This window comes from Thunnus albacares, chromosome 24 (genome assembly GCF_914725855.1).
Source record: "Thunnus albacares chromosome 24, fThuAlb1.1, whole genome shotgun sequence".
Lineage (NCBI taxonomy): Eukaryota > Metazoa > Chordata > Actinopteri > Scombriformes > Scombridae > Thunnus > Thunnus albacares.
This window is the reverse complement of record NC_058129.1, coordinates 655,812-681,451: the sequence shown is the minus strand read 5'-3', so window position 1 is coordinate 681,451 and position 25,640 is coordinate 655,812. Positions and strand designations below refer to the sequence as shown.

Sequence of the window (25,640 nt, the reverse complement as noted above, 5' to 3'; positions counted from 1 at the left end):
GCCTGAAGCTCTCCATGTACATTGCTGTTGCCATTTTTAAACCAACACGCTCAGAGGTTTATAATTGGTCTCACATCATTCTGCATCTCTTCTTTTAGTTAGAGGAGACCTGCACTGTTACTGTGCATTCATAAAGCCCTTCTGGAAAACCATGTAAGCCATTTGTCTTACATCACTTCTACAGCACAGGACAACTTATTATCCTACTCAAGATTAGCTTGATCTTGAAGTTCTCTCAGCTCAGTAAGTTATTCCAATCAGATGGAACAATCTGGATCAGTGTAGCCTAAGTCTTAGCAAAATGGTCAAGTTAAGATTCTGAAACAACATTCATGCAAAATTAATATTCTGTTCAACATATTATCATCATCATGGCTGACAGTTTATAGAGGGTTTTTAGATTTTTGGCATATTTTGGTGCAGCAAGTTTTACATTTTAGTTGCTAGGAAACTTCTCTCACTCAAACAGCTGCCTCAGCGTCTCTCTGCAGGCCTTGTCCAGTATCATGCTGTGTTGCAGCTGACAGTGTAACATCATGTGTAAACTATAAGATTCTTCTCTAATATCTCTGCGACAGTCACATGATCGCCTCAAATCACAGAGCACATTGCTTTAGAAAGATATTTTTTGGCATCTAACTTCATGTCCCAGGCATTCCTTCTTTATTTCTGTCACACTAAGTGCTGCTCTGATGACATGTTGTGTTAACATCTTCTAACTGTTTTGGTCCTCTACTATTGACACTTCCTCAAGCTCCACAGTGAAATTCTTGTTTTTACACTTTGGTAACATTTTTTGCCCACAAATGGAGCAGAACATGGAGTCTGATATGGACATTTTAGGGGCGTTGATTATGCTAATGAGCAGATCTCACAAACAGGCACCTCCTCATGAACAGGTGACATTCATCAGGCTGAAACAAACGATTCACAACAAGTTTGAGCAGTTAAGAGAGTTTGTTGAATCCAACTTGGAACACGTATGAGCAAACCTCACAGAGAAAAGTAAGAGAGGAAAATGTTCTTGCATGAGACCCATTACAAAAGACAATGAAAAAAACAGACATACTAACACACAGTATAACACACAGTTTATTAAAATAAAATATGATAAGGGTATGTTGTATTGTGCAGAGTTCTACATTGGAGGACAAAGAGCACAAGTGACTTTGGAGTTTACAGTCTCAGTAGTTTCCAAAGAGGGAGTTGTGTTAATGTGATTGGGAAGACTGTTTCAAAGACAGCAGCCATGACATGAAAATGATCTGAAAATGGACAATTTGCTTTGAATTATGAGAATGAAAAAGTAACCTGATTGAAGAGAACACAGGAAGAATTAAAGTGTATTTGTTGAAATGAGATCTGAGAGGTAACCAAATGCTGTGGTTCTGGTTTGGATTCTAGCAGTAGTGTTCTGGAAAGGATGGAGACTTTTCATAACTTGGGCAGGTCAGAGAAAGGAAAATTACAATAATCAAGTCTGGGAGAAATGAAATGTATGGATCGAAATGTCAGTATCTGATGAAGAGGGAAATGAATGGATCTGGCTATGGAAGTAATAAAAAGCAAACAATGTCAGGTCACATATGACACCAAGACCATGTCCACACTAAGCTGGCTGTAATGCATCTTTTTCTCTCTGTTTGGCTCTCCTGTAGCATTCTCAAACTATACTATACTATACACAACCATCAACATTCAGAGACAACTCATGTGGGTGTCTGTTGGTGAAACAATAAGCATCTCATGGCGTTAATAATGTGTAATTATTAAGACTAAGTAACTAAAATAACTAGTAAGTATTAAAAGGTGTATTTTAATTGCAAAAAGGCAAGCAGAGGAGAGGAGTACTGGAGGCCCAAACATGCAACCTTGAGGTACACCAGATGTAACTGTGGAAAAGTTAGATGGGTTATTTTTATAAAGTACACACTGACTTCTCTTTGACAAATAAGAATGAAACCATACCAAAGCTGAGCCCCGAATACTTGTTTTAAAGTTGTGATATGTCTGTTTTTATTGCTTCAACAGTCATTAACAGTCATTAACATGCTCCCACTGGACCATGCTGAAAAAAAATTTAATGCATGAATGTGTAAAAGTTGTATTGCATGTATTCAATTATCTTGTCCACAGGATGGCACCAGTAATAGCACCTAATAATAGAGTATAGTCACACTTCTTTAACACTGTTTCAACAAACATCCAACCAGGGCTAAAGCATGTGATTGGATTACATTTTATAGGAATTTAAAAAGTTAGAGCCATTTCCAGTACATAAAATGACATTTCACACTTTCTCTCTCTCTCTTCTAGCTGACTGCAAGTATCACTTTGTCAGTTGGGGAGAGTGTGATCCAACCTCTAGCTTGCGGACCAAAACAGGGACATTGAAGAAGGCTCTGTTTCATGCAGAGTGTCAACAGACTATTTCTGTCTCCAAACCCTGCCTCGGAAAAACCAAGACAAAAAACAAAGGTGAGACTGACAAGTTCATAGCTGGATGTTTCTCCATCTCAACAGAGAAGAACAAACTGTGATGAACAAATAGCTCATGGCATGCAGGATATAAGAGAAAATACAAGTTTTAACATGTGAGGAGTCATGCATATGTCTAATTTGTAAAACCATACGTGAATCAGCAAAGCTTAACACGAACTGAACTAACATGAACAGATCTGTTACCAGCAATTCTCTTGTTGGGACTCAGTTAGGAGCGAGTAGGTGGAGGAGACAGCAAGTCAACTCACTCACTCATGAGCAGGACACAGAGGTTATCCTTTGTCTTTCTCCTGCAGGAATGGGAAAGAACACTGGGTTGCACAGCGGTCTTTCTTCGGATCTGGGAATTATGTTCAGAATGAACACAAAGAAATCTCAGGCTCAGCCAGCGAGGAGAGTTAGTAGGCCTTGACAAAAATCACAGCACATATGTGTTGCTGCTTCCTTAAGCGGCACAAGCCACACAAAAAGCACTGATTTCTGCTTAGCTCTCAAGTCTATATCCTCAGTGACGTCATTAGACTCCTTGTGGGTTGTTGGTGGGTCTCATCCAATGGGAGATGAGGGTTTGAACAACCCAGATGTCACACTTAGGTGCGTGTTTGCTAAGCCTGCTGGGAGCTGGAGTCTGTTTTGGACTCTCATTGTCTAAGTTGGTGCTCCTTTCACTGGTCTTAGGCAGTGAGAGCCCAATGAAGGGGTCAGGCTGCTGTATGGCCGTGTGTGGCCTAATACTCTCTAAATCAATTCATGATCCAGCCGGTTACAGTTTTTTACAATTGGTTACTTGCGTGGTTCAATACTGAGTCCACATCTGCAAAACTCTTCACACAGTCAACTTTACCAACACACTGCTGGACATAGCAGCTCATTTTACACACAAAAGCAAACCTTTCCAGCAATCACAGACACAACAACTCATGTGTCAATCAGAACATACTGAGATAAAAACACTAACAACAGGCATATGAGGTTCTTTTTATAGCAGTCTATGAAGTGACATCACTTTTTTTTTATTACTGTACTGTACTGTATATGTTGTTTTTTAATGGGTGATGGTGTACATAATGTGTATGTTATGTAAACAGAGTAAGATGTGTAGTTCTCTATAGCATGTACTACAATGTATTCTACAGGAATACTGTTTTTTGGGTGAATATAGATGTATTTCAGTGTGGTTATGATTTGGCAGATGGCTGTCTATATGAATACATGTTAGTTTTTGAACATAAACCGAAGAGTTCGGAAGTGAGGATGTAAACATGTCAAATGTGCTGCAGATCCACAGTTTTGTTGCTTGTTGTGAGTTGAGTGAGAAAAGTATTCAGTATTCATTTGAAGGCTGTAGTCGCTGAATGTTTTTTGTGTGAAAACAATGAAAATGTGTCACAGTTGGGTTCATAATTGTTGCTGCTGTGTTGACTGTGGGATGAGTTTTGAAGATGTGAACTGAGTATTGAACCATGCTGGTAACCAGTTGTAAAAAACTGTAATATAACTGACTTGACCTGTAATCAGATATAGGCTCTGAGCTGCTGCTTGAACAGTGAAAGTACAAGCTTATACTTTTTTTTAAATGATAAAAATAAATAGATGGAAACACCCTCCATATTTTCAGAGGATTATGTTTACTTGTGTTTCTGCCTGCTTGGAACAGCTTGATGGTAGAGGATCACACTCACCTGTTGAAAATCCGGCTTACTTTACGCACAACTGGCTCAGCAAAAAAAACTGTCACAACAAAAATGTTACTTAAATGATTAGTTAAATGTACAATATGTAATTTCAGCCGCTAGGGGTCTCTCAATCAAAACAATAACAAAAGACGGAGTATGATGACGGTGTGAAGTAGCAAGGGATCATGGGAGCTGTTGTCTTCATTGTTAAACAACCAGCTTCACCGGGATAGGATTACTCCAGTGTTAATCGTTCAGGATGTTTTTACAGGTCTCCTCCTCTCCAAAGCATACGGACCGGGTGATTACAGGTAAAAACATTGAATAAAGCAGTTTCACCAAAAAAAAAAAAATCAGTGTTTCTCCGACGATGTTCAGCGAGCACTGGACGTCTGGCACAAGCTGTTAGCTGAGCTGCTGCTAACACTTGTTTGGTTTATTTCTCTTATAACTTAAGATCCAGACATTCGGTGGGTGTCTACTGGGAGCCGAATATCCACAGAGGTCTCCTCCTCTCCAAAAACAAGTGTACACGCAGATTAAAATCGTTAAAAATACTAATTAAAGCTGTTTCACCTAAAAAATCAATGTTTCTCCGACGATGTTCGGCGAGCCCTGGACTTCCTGGGGGACGATTTGATGTAAATGACCTCAAAAATGTTACTCTTCCACCAACCTGAGGACAAACTTTTAAAGAATAACGAAAGTGTTTGCTACATCCAACACTTTTGTGTAGTAGGTTGTAACAAACAATCATGCTTATAGGCCTGTAAACAGAGATTAGTCTTGTTAATTTTTTGCTTAGAGATTCTTCTGTTTTTCAGTTTTTGCCTGTGCTTCTCCTGAGGACCATTTGAACTGCTATTTTATTTTAGGTTCAGGTTTTCTCTTTCAAATACCGATCAATGTTTTGTGGATTAATGGTGTAAGTAATATTTTGTTTTGTGTGTTTTTGCAGGAAAGAAGAGAAAAGGCAAAGGGAAGTAGAATACAGGCTGAAGAGAGCAGTCTCCGGTGACATAGAAGAGTGTTAAAAGTCAAAGAAGAAATAGAATTAAAATGATTGCCTGAACCAGCTGAACTCTGAATTGCACAGTGGCCACAAAATTTACAGAACACAGCTTGATTTCCACACACACATTTTTGAGTCTTTCTCCAGGCTTCGTCAAACATGACAAAAGCTTGGAATCTGTCTAAATTTTTAAACAGAAAGGAGAAATATGCACTGCCACAAACTCTAGAATAGGTCTGATAATGTGAGTGTGACCTGTGGCATTGTAACCAAGCAACACAAATCAAATTGCTTTTGGAATATTTCATATATTTTCATAAATTTTCTTTTAGACCATGGTATACATTTCTTGCACTGTAGATATTGTGAAAAATGTTTTCTGTGAGGGATTCTCTATGTCTGACCCATCACAACCAGAGAATGCGTCTGGGTATCCACTCCGCCATGGCTGCGGGAGCTGCTCACAGTTCATCTCTGCTATGAGTCTGAATCATTTTGTTAATCTTGGATGTGTGTGAGAGGCATTCACACACAAGCTGTATCCTCCATTGTTTCTGCTAATTCTGGCTTAGTGACCGCAGCCAATAATTCATAATATTCAACAACTCTAACCACAATAGTTGCTTGTAGATCAAAGTGCATTTGGAATTTAAAGTTTATAAATCTGCCTTAGGACTTCATAAGTCCCCTGTTACACATTTCTTTCACTTTGAATATTCTGAAAAAATATTTCCTGTACGCCTCTCCCTAACTTTCACTCATCACTAGCAAACTTGGCTGAAGGGCTTTAGGATACACTTTGTATTTTTTATGCAGTTTCCCCTTTTTCTTCCAATTTAGATGCATCAATTCTCTTTTCTTTATAAGCCATGCTAGTGGCATGGCTCTAGGGATGTTAGTGTCAGTCTGTTGGTCGGTGTGACAGTCTGTCCATCACTTTAATCCAGACTGAAATATCTCGACAACTACTGAACAGATTATAATGTAATTTAGTAGAGATATTCATGTTCCCCAGAGGATGAATCCTACTGACCTCAATGAACCCCTTACTTTGTCCGCTAGCACAACCATGGGGTTGACATTAGTGGTTCAGACTGAAATATCTCACCAATGCGGATTTCCATGAAATTTATAGCAGATTTTCAAGGTCACTAAAGGATACATGTCAACAGCATTGATGATCCTCTTTTTAGTTTGTTATTGAAATATCTTGACAACTATCGGATCGATTGCTGTGAAATTTTACTCACACCTTCATGTTCTCCCGAAGATGCAATGTAATAACTCTGATTTCCTTACTATTCATATCACACCATCCTCTGCTCAAAATTAGATTTTGTCTGATACTTTCAATACTTCAAATACCTGCAAAACACACGACATTCCCATCAGCCTCACTTACTGTACTGTGATTTATGTTTAGTGCCAATGAACAAATGTTTGCATGCTAACATGCTAAACCAACAAGGTGAACATGCTAAAATATTACACCTGCTAAACATCAACATGCTAGCATTACCATTGTGAGCATGTTAACATGTGGATATGAGTATTGAGCTCAAGTACAGCCCATCTAGCATGGCTGTAGACTCTTAGGGCTAGATGTACTAAGGGTTTGACACATGTGCTGTATTTATCAAGCTGACTCAGCAGCCTGGATTCGCAGTCTGCAAGTCATTTAGTAATTGTCTGCAAGGTGCGCTCTTCTCATAGCATATGCATTCAAGAGATCGCCAAGCAAATAAAAGGAGGAGACATGGCAACAGAGGTTTATGTATTCCTCTGGAATTACTAACTTCATGCAGTTTGCGACTGTCAGTTTTTTTACTCTCACTGTGTGTCTGGGGGCTGTTGTCGTAGTAAATCAGACGCTGATTACACACAGACTGCAGCTGCAAACTCAGACAACCGCAACGCACATGTGCGCAACAGCATTTTCTTAGTACATCTGGACCTTAGTGTTGTTTGAATAAGTTTTATCCATAATAGACTACAAGAGGTTTTTCTGTCAGGACCTAGTAATGCCACTGTGGAAAATGCATTCCAAACTCGTTTTAAACATTGAAGCCCAATGCTTAGTCCAATTCTAAGGTCATGGACTCCCAATACAGTACACAGAGGCTTGAGGTACAATTTTAGACAGTGATAATGAAAACCTTTTTTAAAGGATGTTTTACCCTGTCTGTATCACCTCTGTTGTCACTGACAGTATGTTTCTTCCAAAATTCTATAACTCCTACATTGTTTGATTAGAATAAGCTAACCCTCTGGTTTGGATCTTCCCAATATTCATGTGTAGACGGATCATTACCAAGGTCTCATTAAGTGAAAGATAAGTCAGAAGAAGCGTGCCATGACCTTCTTGGCCTTAGTTAGCATGAATCTCCAAACTGCAAGGAATAGCAGAGTGATACTTTAAAATGTTCAGAGTATGAGATGTCATGGCATGTGTCACACTGTAGAGTGTTCATAGCAAACATGGCACATTAGTGAACTTAACACATGTACAATGGTGGTATTGACCATGATGTCATGTGTTACATAGCTAATGATAATAAAGATCAAACCATATTCAAACTTGAGGTTGTGTTATTTTTCCATGTTTGGGCCTTTTGGTCTTGTAAAGCAGTGATTTATAAGGGGGACGGTACTTCTGCAGTTAACAGGCGTTATTGTGGAGAGGCTCGGTTCATTTGAGATTATGATTTGACAAAAATAGTTAGTGAGAAAGAAAATAAACACACAAAAAGCATTACAAATTTGTGTGAAGCTGAAGTTTAGTATATTCATTGTTACAATAACCTGAATACTGGCTACAAGACTCGCCTCAGTTTCCCCTCAAACTTGTGTTAGCTGTAACACCTAAATGCCACATGCGTGATTAAGAGAGCATAAATACTACTTGGGAAACAAAAGGAAATAGTTAACAGTAGACCTCATGGAACTTTTTTTTCAACCATAGTGGCCTATCACTTGTCTTTCTTTTTTTCATTGTCAAAATACACACTTCAGAGTATAATACCATCAAGTTCAATATCAGTTTAAATGAACACATATATAATATGATGGCTGGATGTTGATGAAGTATTTTGATTTTATTATATTGTCTTTCACTGTGTTTATATAGCAGCATACAGTTATGGATGTCCACATGATGAGTTATAATTGTTGACAAATACGGTAACACTTATATCTGCTTACAACTACATTATAGTTTGTTATGAATCATTTATTAAGTTTGCTTAGAGATGCTAAATATGGGGACTTGAAGTAAAATGTTACCAGAACAGAAGTCTATCCTACTATAGTTGTCACATGCCATATATTGAAAGAGTTTTTCATTGCTATAATCGTTACTGCTGTCCATGCTGGCAGTGAAGTGATCATTTCTTATAAAAACTAATACTGGAAGAAATGGGAGCCAAAATGCACATTCATTCTAGAGTTCAGCTGAAGTTAGTATAAAGTTTCAGCAGTCTGACGGGTGGTGATGTTTAAAAGCTGTTCTCTAAGTACCAATATTCCTCCATTTTAGTTCCACATCCAGTGTTTTCTTGCTGATACTTCCATATAAGTTTGCTGAACAGTGAACACAATGCTAGAAAGAAACTTGCATAGACTTCAAGGACAAAGATACTCTCTTACAGCCAGTATGAACAGGAGAAAAACTGTACCTAAAAAAATTGTACCTATAGCATGTGATTATTGTATTAAAGCTGCAGTGTGTAGAATTTAGTGGCATCTAGCAGAACAGACTTGGCAGAAATGGAATATAATATTTATAAGTACATTTTAGTTGGTGTATAATCACCTGAAAATAAGAATCATTGTGTTTTTGTTAGTTTAGAATGAGCCCTTTACATCTACATGCCCGCCATATTGCGTGCTGCACCACCATGTTTCTACAGTAGCCCAGAACGCACAAACCAAACACTGGCTCTAGAGAGGGCCTTTTGCGTTTTTTGCCAGTTTCACAGCCACTTCAGGTTCTCCAGTTGGTTGCAATCTGCATTCCCACTGCTAGATGATGAATCCTATGATGAATCCTACACACTGCACCTTTAAGATGGATACAAAATTCAAACCTACCCTTAAAGGATAAGAACAAAGCCTATGCTTCCATGTATCCATTACAACCAATTTCAAAATACTGTGCCTTTCTTGACTTTTAGCTTGTTACTTTCTGTAACATCACAAAAATTATATTGTATGCTATGTCGCTTTATTGTTGTTTTTCATTTGAAGCTGACAGATTTTTGACTCTCCTGTCAGATTGTTGTGTCTGACAGGAGAGATGTCTGTATTTAAAGTTTGGCCGGTAGTGATCTTGATGATATGGTGTCATGTCACTTTGATCTAATTTTAATGACCTGATTTGGCTGTCACTGTAAAACAGACACATAATACACACAGTCTTATTCACATGCACACATGCAGTCAATCTCCCTCTGTCTCTCTTACACACACACACCTAGTGTGTCATTCTGCCTTTGATGTAGGTTGGAGAAGAAAGCCTTTATCAATAAATAAACAGCTCCCTGCAGCAATGATTTATTTCTGCTGTCTTCATTTCATCCACTGATTCACATTTGGTTGAAGTTCCACACATGTAGTTTATCCTGAAGTCTGCTGAACTTTGTATTGTTGTTTGAAGTTATCTTTTTTAAAATTTGTGGAAGTAAACAGCCAACTCACTCAGTGTGTTCCAGTGATGAAAGATGTTTCATTTTGATCTTTTCTCCTAATATAAAGGTTTATGTTCATTTTTCTTGGCTCTATTTTTGATTTTTTTTTTTTTTTTTTTACAATAAATCACGAAGAAGTAGTTTTTTTACTGAGACTCAATGTTAACTGACAGACTGGTACCTTACAGCTTTTTTCTCTTTCCTTTTTAGTTTTATCATAAAGTAATCCACTTTTCAAAAGGACTGGTTGTGGATGTTGAGGATGTGTTATACTGATAAATTCTTTTCTATGGCTTTGATTTGATGAGACAAATTGCTCCAGTGCTTACCCTAGAGCCAATTAGGTCAAATGGCAGGTTCACACAGTGATGCAAGATGATGCACTTTGTATGAAACCAAGTGGTTGAAATCTATAAGGCGACTGCTGGGCAACATCAAGAAATGTACTCACAATTAAGCTCCAAAGCACCTATGTGATTGGTGCATATGCCAGTGATTAAGCCAAATGTTGTCTCATGTAAATATTCGAGTAAAATATGATACAATTCAATTCAAAAATGTAATTTAGGTGTGAAAAGAAAAGTAGGTCATATCCCTTTGATGCATGACACCCAGCTGTTGTAGTGATAAATAGGTACAATCACTTTTGTGCCTATAATTCTTAAAAAACATTTTGAGTATAACCAAATTATAAACCATGGGTGACAACAGAACTTACTGTAAAGCACAGATAAAGAAGAAAAAATGCCTCTTCAAGGCAGTTGGAAGTAAAGAAGAACTGAGAACAGTACAAGATCAAAACTGAAATAAAGGAATGCAAGGCAGCCTGCAGGGATGACACAGAGTCTCTCTTCAAGAGGGATGCAGAGAAAGCCTGGCAGGGTTTACAGACTATTACAGGATAGAAACCCAAAGGACAATTTATCTCATTTACTAATGAGCAGGACCTTGTCAATGATTTAAAAATCTTTTGTTGTAGATCCTACATCAAGGACTTCAGATTCAAGCAAACTAAAGTAACTAAAAAGAGGCAACACTTTCTGGGGAAAACTCAGACAGTGCTTTTCCATGCAATAGACTTGTTTTGTTGTATATTATGTATCAGCTTATATTTTATTATGTGCTGCACATGTCAATTGTAAAACACAACCACCTTGTTTACTGGTCTGGACTGGTGTTACTGGTGTGTGGTTGCATGCTGAGGAGGAAAAAGACGATAAAAAGGCAGGTAAAGGTCTGGACTGAGGACAGTTCTCTTGCCCTCCAGGGGTGTTTCGATTGCTGGGCTGGTCAGTGTTTCAGGAGGACTCTGATATTGATGAACTTACAGATGTTGCGTGTAGCTACATCTCCTTTTGCAAAGACTCTGTTATTCCTACCAAAGAAAGTCCCCCTCCACTCAGACACATGTTCTTTTTCTTGTTCCTACAGATGGATGTTTGAATTTCACTGTGCAGAATGATATATGAGAAGAGTTTGTTCTTCATTTGGAAGCCAATCATGGGCCAATATTCAACTTACATGTGTGATGTGGAAATATGAAGCCTCCAGTGCACAAACACTGAGAATGGACTTTGCAGTGAAGTAGGAGACATCCAGTGTCCAGCAGTTAAACTTTTTAAATAAAATATATTTGCATACCAATAGATTCTGGTATTATATAAATGAGGGAGGAGTGGATGTAATTTTAAGGATTTCAATGTGGTAATTATTCTTTTTTGTGGAAAAAACATGTCAGAGACACATTATAGTTCTAAACAGAGTATGTTCAAATGTCTCAATACATGTCAGGATTTAAGATTGAGATTTTTCCTAACAACAAACAATGGATTTCCAAAAATATTAAGGGTCTGATATGCTTTCAGTGAAGGAGATGTCAGTACAGAGAGGGAATCAAAGAAAGAGGTGTGGGCTGAAATAAAAAAGGCTAAACTGAGGTTAAGATTGAGGATAAGATTGAGGCAGAGCTCAGCAGTAACAACATAAAGAGAGCCTGGAATGGAATGAAAACTGACAGGATCACTGGATAAGGGCAACAGGGGGTCAAATTTGATCATCATGACTTTACTGTACAGATGAGATAAGAGTAAAGACCACAGCTTGTCCATCATTTGATATTTATATGAAAAGAGTGGCAAACCTCTTTAGGCATGCTAAGACTAAAGGCCTTTACACAGCAGGGGTGTTTTTTCATGCAAATTCGCTTGTCAATATAATATTTTTTTGAAATGTTTTTGTCATGAGTACTTTCACACAGAACTCGAATATTAAGCAGCTAAAAAGCGACATTATTTTTTTTTTGGGAACAAGGTTGATTTTTCTGAGTTTTCATACAGTGAATAAAAGCATCAACCAATCACGAAGTGTAATCTGCACAGACAACTGTTTATTGTGATGGCCCACGTGGGGTGTTGAATATCCCACTGAATGTGTTTTGAATTTATTTACCATATCTACATTGATTGATCAGCTCCCAGTCTGTCTGTGAGCTCACCTGTTTCACTACAGGCAGGTAGGCTCACTTGCTATGGTGGGTGGAGAAATAAAGCCAGTGAATCAATATATTGATTTATGTATCATCATATGCGTCATGATCATGTATGTATAAATACAAATGCTGTCGATTTCTTCCTGTGGAGCCGACATGAAAATTATCTTGGTTCAGTAAATTTCTACTGTCAGTCAGCCTGGTGAAGGCAGTTTGTCCAGCTGCTGTCCTCTCAGCTCCCCATGAGCTGCAGCTGACAGGCGGCTGCTTCTATGGACAGAGACCCTGGATGCAGATCATAACTGTGATCATCATCTTGTCCTTCTTCTCCTCACTTGACAAAAGGAGAGGAGAGCGTTATATCCATTCAATCCACACTGACTCCAATCTGCGTTCAGTGGCTCTGTCCATAGTCAGTTCCTTGGCTTGGATGCTGACGGGGCCACCCTTGAGCTCTGTTGGCAGCTGATCCTCGGTGGCGGTATGGACAAAAACAGGGGAATCGACTCACTTAAAGGCATGTGTGGCGCAGAGGTTATCCTTCACCGTCTTCTGCAGGAAGGGTGAGGGTGCTGGGTTGCACAGCGGTCTTCTTAGGATTCATTAACGTGCTTGGTTGAACACAGAAAATCTCTACTCATCCAGCGAGGTTAAGATGGTGCAGCATAGTTAGAGTTTAACATATGTACAGAAGTTGCTTCCGTACTTTAGTCAGGTGAGCAGCTGGAAGTGTAGTTCAGACAGTGGGCTCTTCTCATTTCTCTATTCTGTGCCTCCTCGTCTCCTCTCTCCTCCATCCTCCTGCCTGTGACCCAGAAATCGATCTCAGCGCGTCATGTTTAAGGATGTCTCAATTCCTAAAATGCATCTGGAGGAGAGAGAAGCAAGGAGAGAGGAGGCTTGCCGGAGGAGTTATGAGTGAGGGATATACATATATATATGTGTGTGTTAAATAAAAAATAACAATGTATGATATCCGTACATTCTTGTTATATCATATATATTATTACGTTGTGATTTGAATTAAAAGCAAATATTTAAGTTATCATAAACACTGTTATACTCATCTGTCAAAGAACATAAAATACAGCAGCAGGCTGTAACAAAACAATCGACAGATGATGCAGCTCTGCCGCATGTTATATTTAATTGATATAATGGCTTCGAAGCGAGGATGTCTCATTTTATGAAATGTCTGTTGCCTCAACTCCTCTCTCCTCGTGTCTCTTCCTCGCCTCCTCCGCTCGCATCTCAGGTGGGAGGAACTAAGACATGAGGAGAGGGGGCAAGGAAAGGAATCAAGGATATACAAACTGAGAAATGAGAAGATGGGAGTGAGTGGAGTGTTTATACCCTCAGTGACGTCACGGCGGGGAAGAGGAAATCCTGTGCGTTTCCAGCGGGTCTCGTCCAATAAGAGCTGAGTTTGACTCTGCATTTCATTCCTAGGTGTGAGTTGAGCAGAGCATGATTGGAGTTGAAGTCTGTTTGGAGTCCTTTTGTTAGACTTGGCGCCTTTCTTTGTTATCAGGCCTTGTGACTGTGTGCAAGCCTGTCTTTGTCTCATGCACATGGCGTATGTGGCCCAACAAAAGTTTATCAAGAATGAGATTTTAATGCAGGTTGAGGAATGACTAGATCAGTTACAATTTGTGTACAGGCCTGGTAGAAGTGTGGAGGATGCTGTTGTTACACCTCAAACTTTCTGTACCAGCATTTGGAGGGCTAAGGCTCCAGCTATTCCTGCTTTCCTCTATCTAAATGTGACAAAAGCAAAATATATGATCATTGATTTCTGAAAGTCACCATCAAGCCCACTGCCAACTGTAGACTATGTTTACATGCACACTAATATTTCACTATTATTCCAAATATGACAATATTGCAAATTTGATACGTGGGATATGCCGATATTATTCGGGTTTTAGGAACATTCTTTGGACATGTATACAGCGCATTCAGAATATGTGTGTGTCAAATTGGGTTATGACTGCAGTTTGCGACACATGGCCTCTTGGCTGTTTACAGTCAGCTCTGTGTGTCATAAACAAACCAACTAGCCAACAGTTTGCAAGGCTGGGATAGAGATGCATAGTGGGCTGGATGTGTAACGCACCCCTGCGCAGGCAAAATGACGTATGCTGGAGCAGGAAGGCAGACAAAGGAGAGCAATGAGAGCAAAGTGGAAAGCTGTTCAGGGTGGGCTGGAAAAACAGAGCACGCCCTCTCCACAATGGGACAGAAGGGATTGGTTATTATTATCCTGACATGCAGCGATGAACTGACGGTGACAAGACAGTGTGATGCATCAAAAACACTCAGCAGTATAGTACAGCAGTGTAGTAAACATCATGGATGTGCCTGTAACTATGAATTTATAAGATCAGTCATATCAACATCACTTATAAATATCAGGCAGCAGCTCACTAATGTTTTTCACTTCGCTGGTTTCTTAAGGTCTTGTGATTCCCGTTCCCACTGGAGCAGAGGAAAACTCTGAAAACCCTCTGCATGTAAAGGGGAATATTGGTGGAATATTCATTTTCATTAGCCATGTAAGCAGCCTATTAGGAATATTGTAAACATTGTCATGTAATGACATGTAAACAAAGTCATTGACCTAGTGGATAGCTATAAAGTTTGTATTATTATTATTATTATTATTATTATTATTATTATTGTTCTTGATAATAAACTGTGTTGGCCCATCATGCCATCTATTAGGAGGTGCTAGGTCCCAGAGTGACTTGCTTTTGATTATGTCAGCCAATTATTGAGGATATCCATAACTTAATGGACTTTGTCAACAAGGTTTGAGGACTGAAACTAGACCCAGATGAAACCATGGTGTCCTACAACATTACCTCACTCATCACATGTATTCCAACTACTGTGACTCCACCATCACAATAGTTGGAATACATGTAGTTTAATACATGTAGTTGGAATGCAATACATACTGTAAGGAAACAGCTGCTACAAGACCACATCCTTGGCAACAGAACCAACCTCAGCCCAGACCAGATATCTGACCAACTTAACCACTGCCAGAATACCACCTACTTCAAGTACAATAAGGGTTTTTACAGACAGAAGCATGACTGTGGCATGGGTTCACCAGTGTCTCCCGCTGTGGCCAACCTCTACATGGAGGAAGTAGAGAGCAGAGACCTAAGAACAGCACCTAGCCACTGGTTCAGATATGTGGACAACATGTGGGTGAAAATAAAAACCCAGGAAGTACAGACCTTCACAGAATACATCAACTCAGTGGACAGCAACATCAATTTCACATGAGCGGATGTTTGGCCTTCTTGGACAGTGGACATTATTGAGGAAAGAAGCCTTCACATTGAAGGATACCAGAAACCCACACACACTGATCAATTTTACTCTTTGACTCACCAACCACTGGAACATTGTCATTCCATACATGGGTTGAGTGTTGGCAGGTGGATTTTCTGGAGGTGAATGCACTAATCATGGCCATTTGTTGTTCCAGCTGTACCTGGTTAGCTGCTTAATTGTGTCTAGGAGCATGTGTTTGAGGTCATCTTTGATGCCTGGACTGCTGGCCGCAGAGGAATCAGGAGAAGAGGGGTTTGAGGTGGCAGGTATCTTGTCCTCTAACTCTGGAAGCTCTTTACTGGCAGGCTGGCTTGATTCAGTCACACAATCCTTCAGATAAGCAGGACTGGTAATCTGGCACTAGGAGCATCTAGGAGATGTAGAGGTGCACAAGGAAAAAACAAGAGGACACCCACACGCTAGAACTGAAATATTAACTATAAAAGGTTTACATAAACCTAGGAGACCACAGGACTTATCCACTGCTGACAATTTTTATCGCCTTTGTCCTTTAATATCTGAAACAAAGAAGGAGCGCCAAAAGGCTGCTCACACAGAACACAACTCCCAGCCTGCCCTGCAGTTCGCACCTTGGTTTGGAATCTGGGAGAGCCCCAAACTCTTGTCTGTCATTGGCAGAGATGTTCCAATGCCACAGCGACACAGTTGTGACATCACCTCAGCCATAAGTACCGGCTGCACAGATACACCCATTGCTTTTCCATTGTATCCGTGCCACAGGAAGCTCAGCTTTCCCCATGAGCCAGTTTACTAAAAGAGGTAACCACCATGCATGTGTATCTCCCCTCACCGAATTTGCAAATCCTCCCCTTGCTGGACAAGCTGAGAGTTCTCCCTGTGTTCAACCGAGCACAATTAACAGATCCGAAAAAGAGACCACTGTTGCAACACAGCGCTCTCCTGTTTGCCTGCAGAAGAGTTCTTCACAAAGACACGGATAACTTCTATGCCCCACTGCCTTCCGACCAAATCGACTCTCCTGTGTTTCCTTGCTGCCCATCGAGAAACCAGTTGGTGCTAATCCTCAAGGAAACGAGGACAGCACTGCTCGGACCACACATCGGAGGAACTGTGCTAAGGTTGTACATGTAAAAAGAAGTCTTTTGTGATTACTGTGTTTACTTATTGTAATAAGTGGCTGGTTGAGAGAGTCAGAGCTTGGACTCAAACCGTCTTTGTTCACCCATGGATGCTGGTATCCCTCAGATATTAGCATTCCTAAGTGAACTCCTTTTATGAGACTACCTTACTTAGACTACCTATTTGGTTGATTATTAATTATTGCTAATAACCAAATATGCTCCTCCCAATACCGACGGTGTTAAACTGTTTTTCACCATTTCTGTGTTCAGGATTTTTTGAAATGGCAGCTCTATGACATAAAGGGGTGACTAGCATCATCCATGTTGCTTGCCTTACACCTATAAACAAGGCCTATTTTCAATTGTGTATTTAAATACAGAAGTTTTATAGGAGCGTTGCTAGATCAGAGGCTGTTCAGTGGGGCCGTGCTTTCAGTGCCTTCAGCAGACATGCCCCCGGTGTTTCAGAGCAGAGAATACTGCTTATTTTTCCATGATTTTGAAACCTAATTTTATATACTTGGTGACTTTTTTAATCATTCAAATTTCACTGAGTGGTTAACTACACATTTTCTGTGATGTGACAAACTCAGAACACACATTTATTATTGCTTTACACAGACTTTAACACTTTTTCTTCTTTGACCACTTTTGTCTGCTGCACTTCAGGTTGTCTGGCAGTGAAACTCCATCCTTTCAGTGCACTGCGTCAGTGCCCTTACCAGACACAACATACATACAGGCAAAGTAGTGAAGGTATAATTTAGTGATCAAATTGCAGAGCCATGATGAGATGTTGCCAGTGTGTAGGATTCTACATTGTAAAATAACAGAAATTATTACTTTTATTATTTATTATTTATCATATTAGGTGCACCTCCCTCTGGGATGACAAAGGGCTTTATACAACTATTTAAGCATAAGATCTATAAACAGACTCTGATGTGTAAAATCAGTGGATTTCCCTTTGAAGTGATACATGAAAATCTCAGTCATGGTTTTAAACCCACCTAATTGTTACAGTTGGAAAGTTTAAATAACTGGTGCAAAAAGAATTAGCATCATTGCCAACTTGTTCAATGTTGTGTAAGATATCAGTTTGCATGCTTAAGGTGTTCAACCTAGTCCAATTTGTAATGCTTCAATGACCATACAAGAACATACACAATTAGTAATGGCTAATTACGCTTACAGACGGGTGACAAATTAAAGGAAAAACTAACATAAAGTGTCTTAGTAAGGTATTGGGCCACCACATGCCACCAGAACAGCTTCAATGCATCTTGGCATTGATTCTACAAATCTCTGGAATTCTTTCAAAAGATATTCCCTCATTTGGTGTTGTGATGATGGTGTTAGAGAGTGCTGTCTAACATGTCAATCCAAAATTTCCCATAAGTGTTCCCATCATTTTCATACTCATCAAACCATTCAGTGACCCCTTGTGCCCTATGGATGGGGGCATTGTCATCCTGGAAGAGACCACTCCCATCAGGATAGAAATGTGTCATCATAGGATAAAGGTGATGGCTCAGAACAACTTTGTATTGATTTGCAGTGACCCTTCCCTGTAAGAGGACAAGTGGACCCATGCCAGCATTTTGCTGGCATGGTCTTCTTCGCCCTCCTCTTATACATGCAGTTTCTAACAAAAAAAAAAAAAAGCAGGACACTTTGTGGTTGACATCCCCTATCTTGTGACACGAGGTCCTTCTTGCTGTTCCTGAACCATACAAAACAAAAGTTCTCATTTCAATGTTCAATAAATATGGACCGACTTGACACCAGTATAGTAATTTCAAAGTGGAGATAAATGTGGTATAAATATTTTCATTGTGTGATCATCATGTTGTTATCCCTTAGCCATCATGAAAACATTCATTTATTACATTCAGAATATGTCAAAGTGCACATTGTATGTGTGTGTGTAATTGGGAGCTCCCTCTATACTGAAAATATAATGATACCAAATTTGCATGACAACTTGATGATTACAATTGCTGGGATCATATGAGACCTACTACATGGAAACATGGACTAGAAAAACTGGGGAAAACCTACACAATATTTAGAAATTCACATAGCAAGCCAACAGGTTTATGTGTTTAATACTGAAAAGTAATGGTAATTTAACAAAAATGACACATGTGCACACTCACACACAGTTTTGTCTCTCTCTCGCTCTCTCTCTCTCTCTCTCTTTCTGTGTGTGTGTATGTGTGTGTAATGCCTAAGAGTTACCATTTCACATTCCTGGTGATGATATTCATTCTTATAATGAGACATAGAGTTGTTCAAACTGACTATGATGATGATGATGATGATGATGATCACACCTTCACCATGGCAACACACTGCCTCTCCACTTCTCTCTATGTGAGCAGTCTGCTAAAGACCAGCGATTTCCATTGTTTTGTTTTATATAACAATTGTGTATGAGATACAGAGGGTTGGTTTAACATTATGTTTCTCTCAAACCGTTCCTTCACTGAATGCTTAAATGCTTTGTGGAATAACGATGTCTTAATATTTTATTGTATAAACTAGAACTGATTTGTATGTATGTTGTGTATATATATATATGTGTGTGTGTGTGTGTGTGTATATATATATATATATGTATATATATGTGAGTGTGTGTTTGTGTGTGTGCGTGTGTGTGAACTTTTTGTCGATTTGATTCATTTCTCTGATTCTAACTCCTAACGACCTGCTCCTCCCAATCTAGGTCAGCTCTGATGTTCTGATCTCTGTGTTCCATTTCATTGGAATCAAGACTGGAATAAATGATGTGTGTTGTTTCTATCTGTGTTACCATGGTTACAACATGATGGCTTTACAGTGTGAGTGGGTGGGGCTATCTCTGGTGTCCAACACTGATGCTTACTTAAACACATTACATTGAATAATGAAATTAGACAAATGGTGAAAATATAGCTTATCCCTTTTAATGTGTCTTCATGTGCTCTTCTTTCTTTCCCTGACCACAGAATTTAAAGTCCCCCATCATTAAAAAATGTGTTTTGCTTGGATGTTTGACCTCCACTTTGCAGGATGATGCAGACTATTTTCTGAACAGGGTAAATTTTTACTGAGCAAGATTTTGTGACATCACCGCTTGTTTGGAACCCAATTGTGGTCCAGTATGCGACAAAGTAATGTGGAAACTTGAAACATCCATTGCACATACACTGAGAATGGACTTTTCAATGAAGTAGGAAACAGCAGTTAAACCACTGAAATGAAAGCATATTCATAGATCCAGGATTTTTCAATTAAGGAAGAAGGAGCACTTTTAAGAATGAAAAAACAAGCAAACAACAACACACAAACAAACTATTATTCCAAGCAGAGTATCTTAACGTGCCTTAAAATATGTTCGGAGGGGATATTCTAAGTTTGAAATTCTCTCCTGAATAAGAATGTGTATAGATATTACATATATTCCATTTATATATATTACAGTGTAATTCTTGTTCATATTCAAACTCTCAGTTTATAGGCTGTGCAGTTTCAGTGTATCAAGTTTGAGGCAACACACGTTATGCAACAGCAGATGTTTATTAGCATTACAGTTTTGTAATAACACAAGTTACTTCTGATATATCTTTAGTACATGTCATTTAGTACATGTATTTTAAAAAGTAATACAAGGTGTGTATTATTGTGCCAAGTGATGCTCGATGTTGCTTTGAAAATTATGTCTCTATTCAAATAATGTTTTACATGAAAAAGTAAAAGGTAAAGTACAAACAGCATTAAAGCATTATACAGACAAAAAAAAAAAATCATCAAAGGAGTTTTCCCAAAAGCCACCACTGGAAACCAAAGTAAAGAAAAGATCTGACTGTAATGGCACTCATTGTTTTAAAGAGTAAATCAACCTTGATTCACAAAGGGCAGTAAAGTGGTGTTTCACTGCTATATGGCCCAAGTACTTTTACTTAAGTATTGTACAATTTTTAGGTACTGTTACTTAATTGGAGTATTTCCAATATGGAGACTTCCAACTATTATGTGTACTACTACTACTACTACTTCTTTACATTTACTTTCCGATCCTGAGTTACTTTGCAGATTACGTATTTTTTTTACACAGCAGCTGAAGATCTTGTTTTTGCTGATCTTCAGTGGTTTAACATCTCTCCTTTCTGCAGGGATGCAGAAGTGTACTCTAGGGTGTGACGTCACAGTAGGGTACATAGAGCACACTTCTTACAACATCCAACTACACTGTCCAACTTGAAACTTTCAGTCAGAAATGGTGAAACACTGCTTTTCAGCCTGGTGTTAAATGCTGTGAATGAATGGACATTCAATGCTGTTGAATGTGGAGGCTTCAGCTATGCATTTTTTTTTTCAGGAAGCTGATCCTTGATCTGTGCTTCTGTTCGATTATAAGATACTTGCCAAACAGGCCTGTTTGGCAAGTATCCAGCAGGACCCAGGTATTTTAACGTAAGAGATTTAAGAATGCACATTGAATATGTACAACTGTGCTGTGCTGTTGCAATGCATACACTGGGTATTGTCATTTACCTCTGTGTACTTACATAGTCCTTTTTTGAGCTTGAAGGATAAGGTTAGTGATTTTCTGTATTCTTCTTATTGTCAACAAAACTCATGTTTGGAGCCAAACCAACCAGGAACTGATCTACTAACAAGTATTGTGTGTGTATCCAAAGCCTGATATACCTTATTCCCCTGTACCTCTGTTGTGGTCCAAAACTATTAAAAACATGCCACTGAGCCACACTGTTGCACTGGGTGACATGTTCCTTTGTCCTTGAAGACAGTGGCAACAGTGAGGCCAGCCCTATAATGGCGGTTGTCCATGAGTGAATGACTGAGTGATGAAGGTTCACAGTTGGTCAGCCAGTTGTGTTGGAGTTTCCCCATTGGCCGTTGCTCTTTCAAAATGAATCAAATGATGGAGGCAGAGGACAGCTGCAGAGTGACCGCGTTTCTTGCTCCATGCTCTGATGCTCTCAGCTCCAGTGTTAAATAAAGAGAACTCTTGTTTAAACAGACGCATACCAGTGTCTCTATTGTCTCCTCCTCTACCATCCAGTGTGATTGACTCTCCGGTTGGCAGCACTGTCAGCAGCTGGCAGGAGAGATGCTCCGCGGTGCGTTTGGATTTTATAACTGAACTAATACAAGGATGCAAGCTTTTTATTTCTCTGATGTTTTCACATCACAAATAATGAAAAACAGCATTAATTAACACAAGTCTTGCAGGTAAAACATGTGACTCGTGTAGCTGTTTTATCAGTTTAGTGTGGGGTGTCTGCTCTGCAGGTGTGCCTGATTTGACTGTAGCTGCGGTAACCAGGCAGAGATAAGCCTCCTGAATTTGCGCCTATATTGTTGTCAAAACTTTCATTTATTATTTCTACTGCAGCCTCCTTAACTCAAAAAGAGGTAGAAAAAGGTGTATGAGGGAGTTAAAGCAGAGTTAAAGCACCCCAAATAACAATCACTGATAAAACACTCCATACAGTAAAAAATGAAAGTCATATGCAGAATGAAACAGATGAAAGAGCAGGGGGACTTAATAATAATTAGAATAGTTATAATTAGAAGTAAAATCAGTTCTCTTTCAAACATCCCAAGGTATGAGTGGAAAGTATTTTTCTTGCAACTGAATCTATAACTTCTTTTTTTGCTAAAACGTAGCTTAACCATGTCATGTGATATGCTACTTCAGTACACTTTAACAACAAATATTACTGGGTCCACAACAGAAAATTGCAGATGAACATTTAATATCCAGGAATTCACATTATAGACACTACCACTGACTATCCCTGTAACAAACTGGCCACAATTTCACACATTGACCATACAAGGTTGGTCCAGCCATATATTAGATTTTGACCTAGTCCTAGAAATGGGTCGAAAGTGTAATCGCAGCGATATGATTTTAACTCTCAGGAGAGAGGTTTCTTGTACAGCAGACGCCACTGCGCATGTGCAGGAACGTGGTTCTGTTTACTTAGATTTGATAGCTTGTTGTGCTACATAACACAACCTCTTGACTTTGTGCTAGATTGTAAATTTCTAAGAGAGAGCTTAAGCACATAGTCAAGAGGTTGTGATATGTAGCATAACAAGCTAGCGCAGCTCTGTAAATAGAACTGCTTAGTTGTGCATGTGCAGTGGCGTTTGCTGTACAAGGAACCTCTCCTGAGAGTTACATGCTGTCACAGTGGAAATCGCTTATAGTGATCATGTCCGTCCGGGTGAAATTGATCACTATAAGCGGATGATTATTATAACCAATTTCTTTTCTTTTTCTTAATTTCTCATGCAGATTACCATTTAATTGACATTTGTATATTTATTACATGAATATAAAGTCATGAAATGGCCAGCTTAGCTATTTACTGCATTTTATTGACTGTTTTAAAATACAGTACAGCTGTAACTGTGATCACTATAAGCGGTTTCCACAGTGTTACTCTTTGGAGCCATTTCTAAACAAGCAACAGTAACCATTGTCACATCATCATCATGTCACCCAGTGCACCCAGTGCAGTCTGCGGCACAGAGGAACAGGATATATCAGGCTTTGGATACACACACAGTTGTTAATAGATCAGATCATTATTGGTTTAGCTCTGTGCATGAAACGATAAGAAAAATATAGAATATAGAATATCACCAGCCTTATCCTTTAAAGTTGGAAACATTTAATTCTATATTTCTGTGGGCACCCCAATTCCATCAGTTGTCTAAGTCAAAACAGCTGCTCCATTTAGTGTTGATTTACCCTTTAAAGAGTCATTCTGCAGCTTTTTGTATGCTGTTGGGAAGCCAGCTCTGGCTGAGTAGCAGATTAAATACAAAGCATATACAGTACATATACAGATGGTTTCCAACATAAAGGAAACATTACTAAGTTGTTATATGTGGGTGTTTCCTTTAGTTTGGCATTTATATTACAGATTTCAAGCTCCCAATATGAAATATATGTCATCTTAATGCAGGGATGTACTCTTGACATAAAGAAATGAATGAATCAGTTGCTCTTCAATATGATGAAAATGTTTTGCTGTCACTTAACTGATGCCATTGAAACTTTTAATAGCCATACTCTGACAAAAAATAAGACTACAATTCACAATGTCTTTAGATCACTATAAAGTACATGCTCTGTACACTGGGAGGTAAATATATTTCATATACTTTGAAAGAACACAAGGACCATGTCTCCTCTCTTTGGATTGATTCAGTATGTGATATATTAAACTCTAATATTCAGAACTAATGTGTTGTGTATTTACAGCAATGTGCTTCAAATTGATACAGTACAATGGTGTATTTGTGACTAGAGTGTACTGTATTTAAGGTTTGGGGAGTGTTTAAAGTAAACTGCCAAATTAAAGGAAATGTCAAGTTGTTTATCTTCATGAAGTTTTCTCCAGGCTTTTGCATCCTCTGTTCAGAAGATAAACATGTCATCAGCTATTGTCAGATAAAACTTCTACTGAGACAAGAGTATCAGCTGATAGTAGAACTAGTGGTTCTCCAGCACTCTCAGATCATCAAAAACAGTGTATACAGGGGCACCAGTCTAAACCATGCATTGGCTATTTAGCCAATGATTATAACAGTGGAAACCATGTTTTCAACCAAGTGCTCATGATTCTCCATTGGCTGACTGACATTATCAACGATTTTATAATGTTGTTCTACAGATGTGGTAGCAAAATGGTGTTGATAGCACAGGTAGGACACACACACACACACACACACACACACACACACGCACACGCACAGGTATTTTATTTTCATTGCTGTGATTGTTTTAAAAAGACCGACATGCTAGTGGAGGAGACATTTTGAAGACATGTTAGAGAGAGGTGCATTCCTCCAGAACAGCACTTCAATCTATTAAAACTTGGATTTACTTTGGTTGCTCTGGCCATCAGTTAGTTAGTTAGTTACACTAATCTCACCAAAGTACTTACTCTGGTTGACACTGTTTTCCAATACAGACACCACTACATACCCATGTTTTGGTAGTGGTATTACAAAATGATTAATCATGAGTCTTCACCAAATAAGCCAAACATAACAAATGTATCCCTGTTTCATTTGTCTCGCATAAACATAAAAATGTAGTATATATCTGGTAATATCTGATCAGAGAATTCTCAACATTTGGTGTAATGGAAGTGACTTGTTTGCTACTCAGAAAATAGGTTTCATACCCAAAGTGGCCATAAGCAAGAACTACTGGTAGAGGTACACGATGAAAAACCAATCAATGTAGAGTTGGAGAGTACTCTTTGGAAGTAGGAGGCAATTTGTTCAATTGTGACAGGAGCTGAGGAAGCCTCGATCATACTTGTTAGACCTACTGTATGCCCACGGCCTCAAAGCACCCCATGTCCCTTTGGCTCAGACTCTGCCCTGATTTGTCTTCACTTCTCAACCACACACCTCTACTCCCTGGGGCTCAGAGGGATAAATCAAAAATAATCTTATGTTAAAGAGCTTTCTCTGAATGGAGCGCTAAATCACTACTGTAGCAGACAGGGAGCTGATGGGAAATGAGGGCAGATAGAAGAGGGGTTGACATATAACAAAGCTCCCTGACTTGACTTGAACAGAAGGATGTCGCAGTCACATGATCTTTGTCTCACACATCTAGACTACCAATGTTGTTTTTTTAACCATGACCAAAAGTCCCCAACAATAATCAAGTTGTTCTTCTTTTAACCCTGACAACAATGGTTCCCTAACCTTAACAAAGTATTTTTGTGTCTAAACCTAACCACATCTTAACTACAGGGGTGGCAGCTCATAAAGTCGTCC

At 39.0% G+C, this 25,640-nt stretch overlaps 1 protein-coding gene across 1 annotated transcript in view; it reads left to right on the top strand.

The window, feature by feature from the left end:
* LOC122976014 (midkine-B-like) overlaps positions 1-9,740 on the top strand; it is a 32,483-nt gene extending 22,743 nt beyond the window's left edge. Inside the window, exons 4-5 of the mRNA XM_044344265.1 lie at positions 2,317-2,478; positions 5,137-9,740. Of these exons, the coding sequence (XP_044200200.1) occupies positions 2,317-2,478; positions 5,137-5,165 (191 nt within the window). The 3' untranslated portion in view covers positions 5,166-9,740. The remainder of the gene's footprint in view (positions 1-2,316; positions 2,479-5,136) is intronic.
* Positions 9,741-25,640: the final 15,900 nt, after the last annotated feature.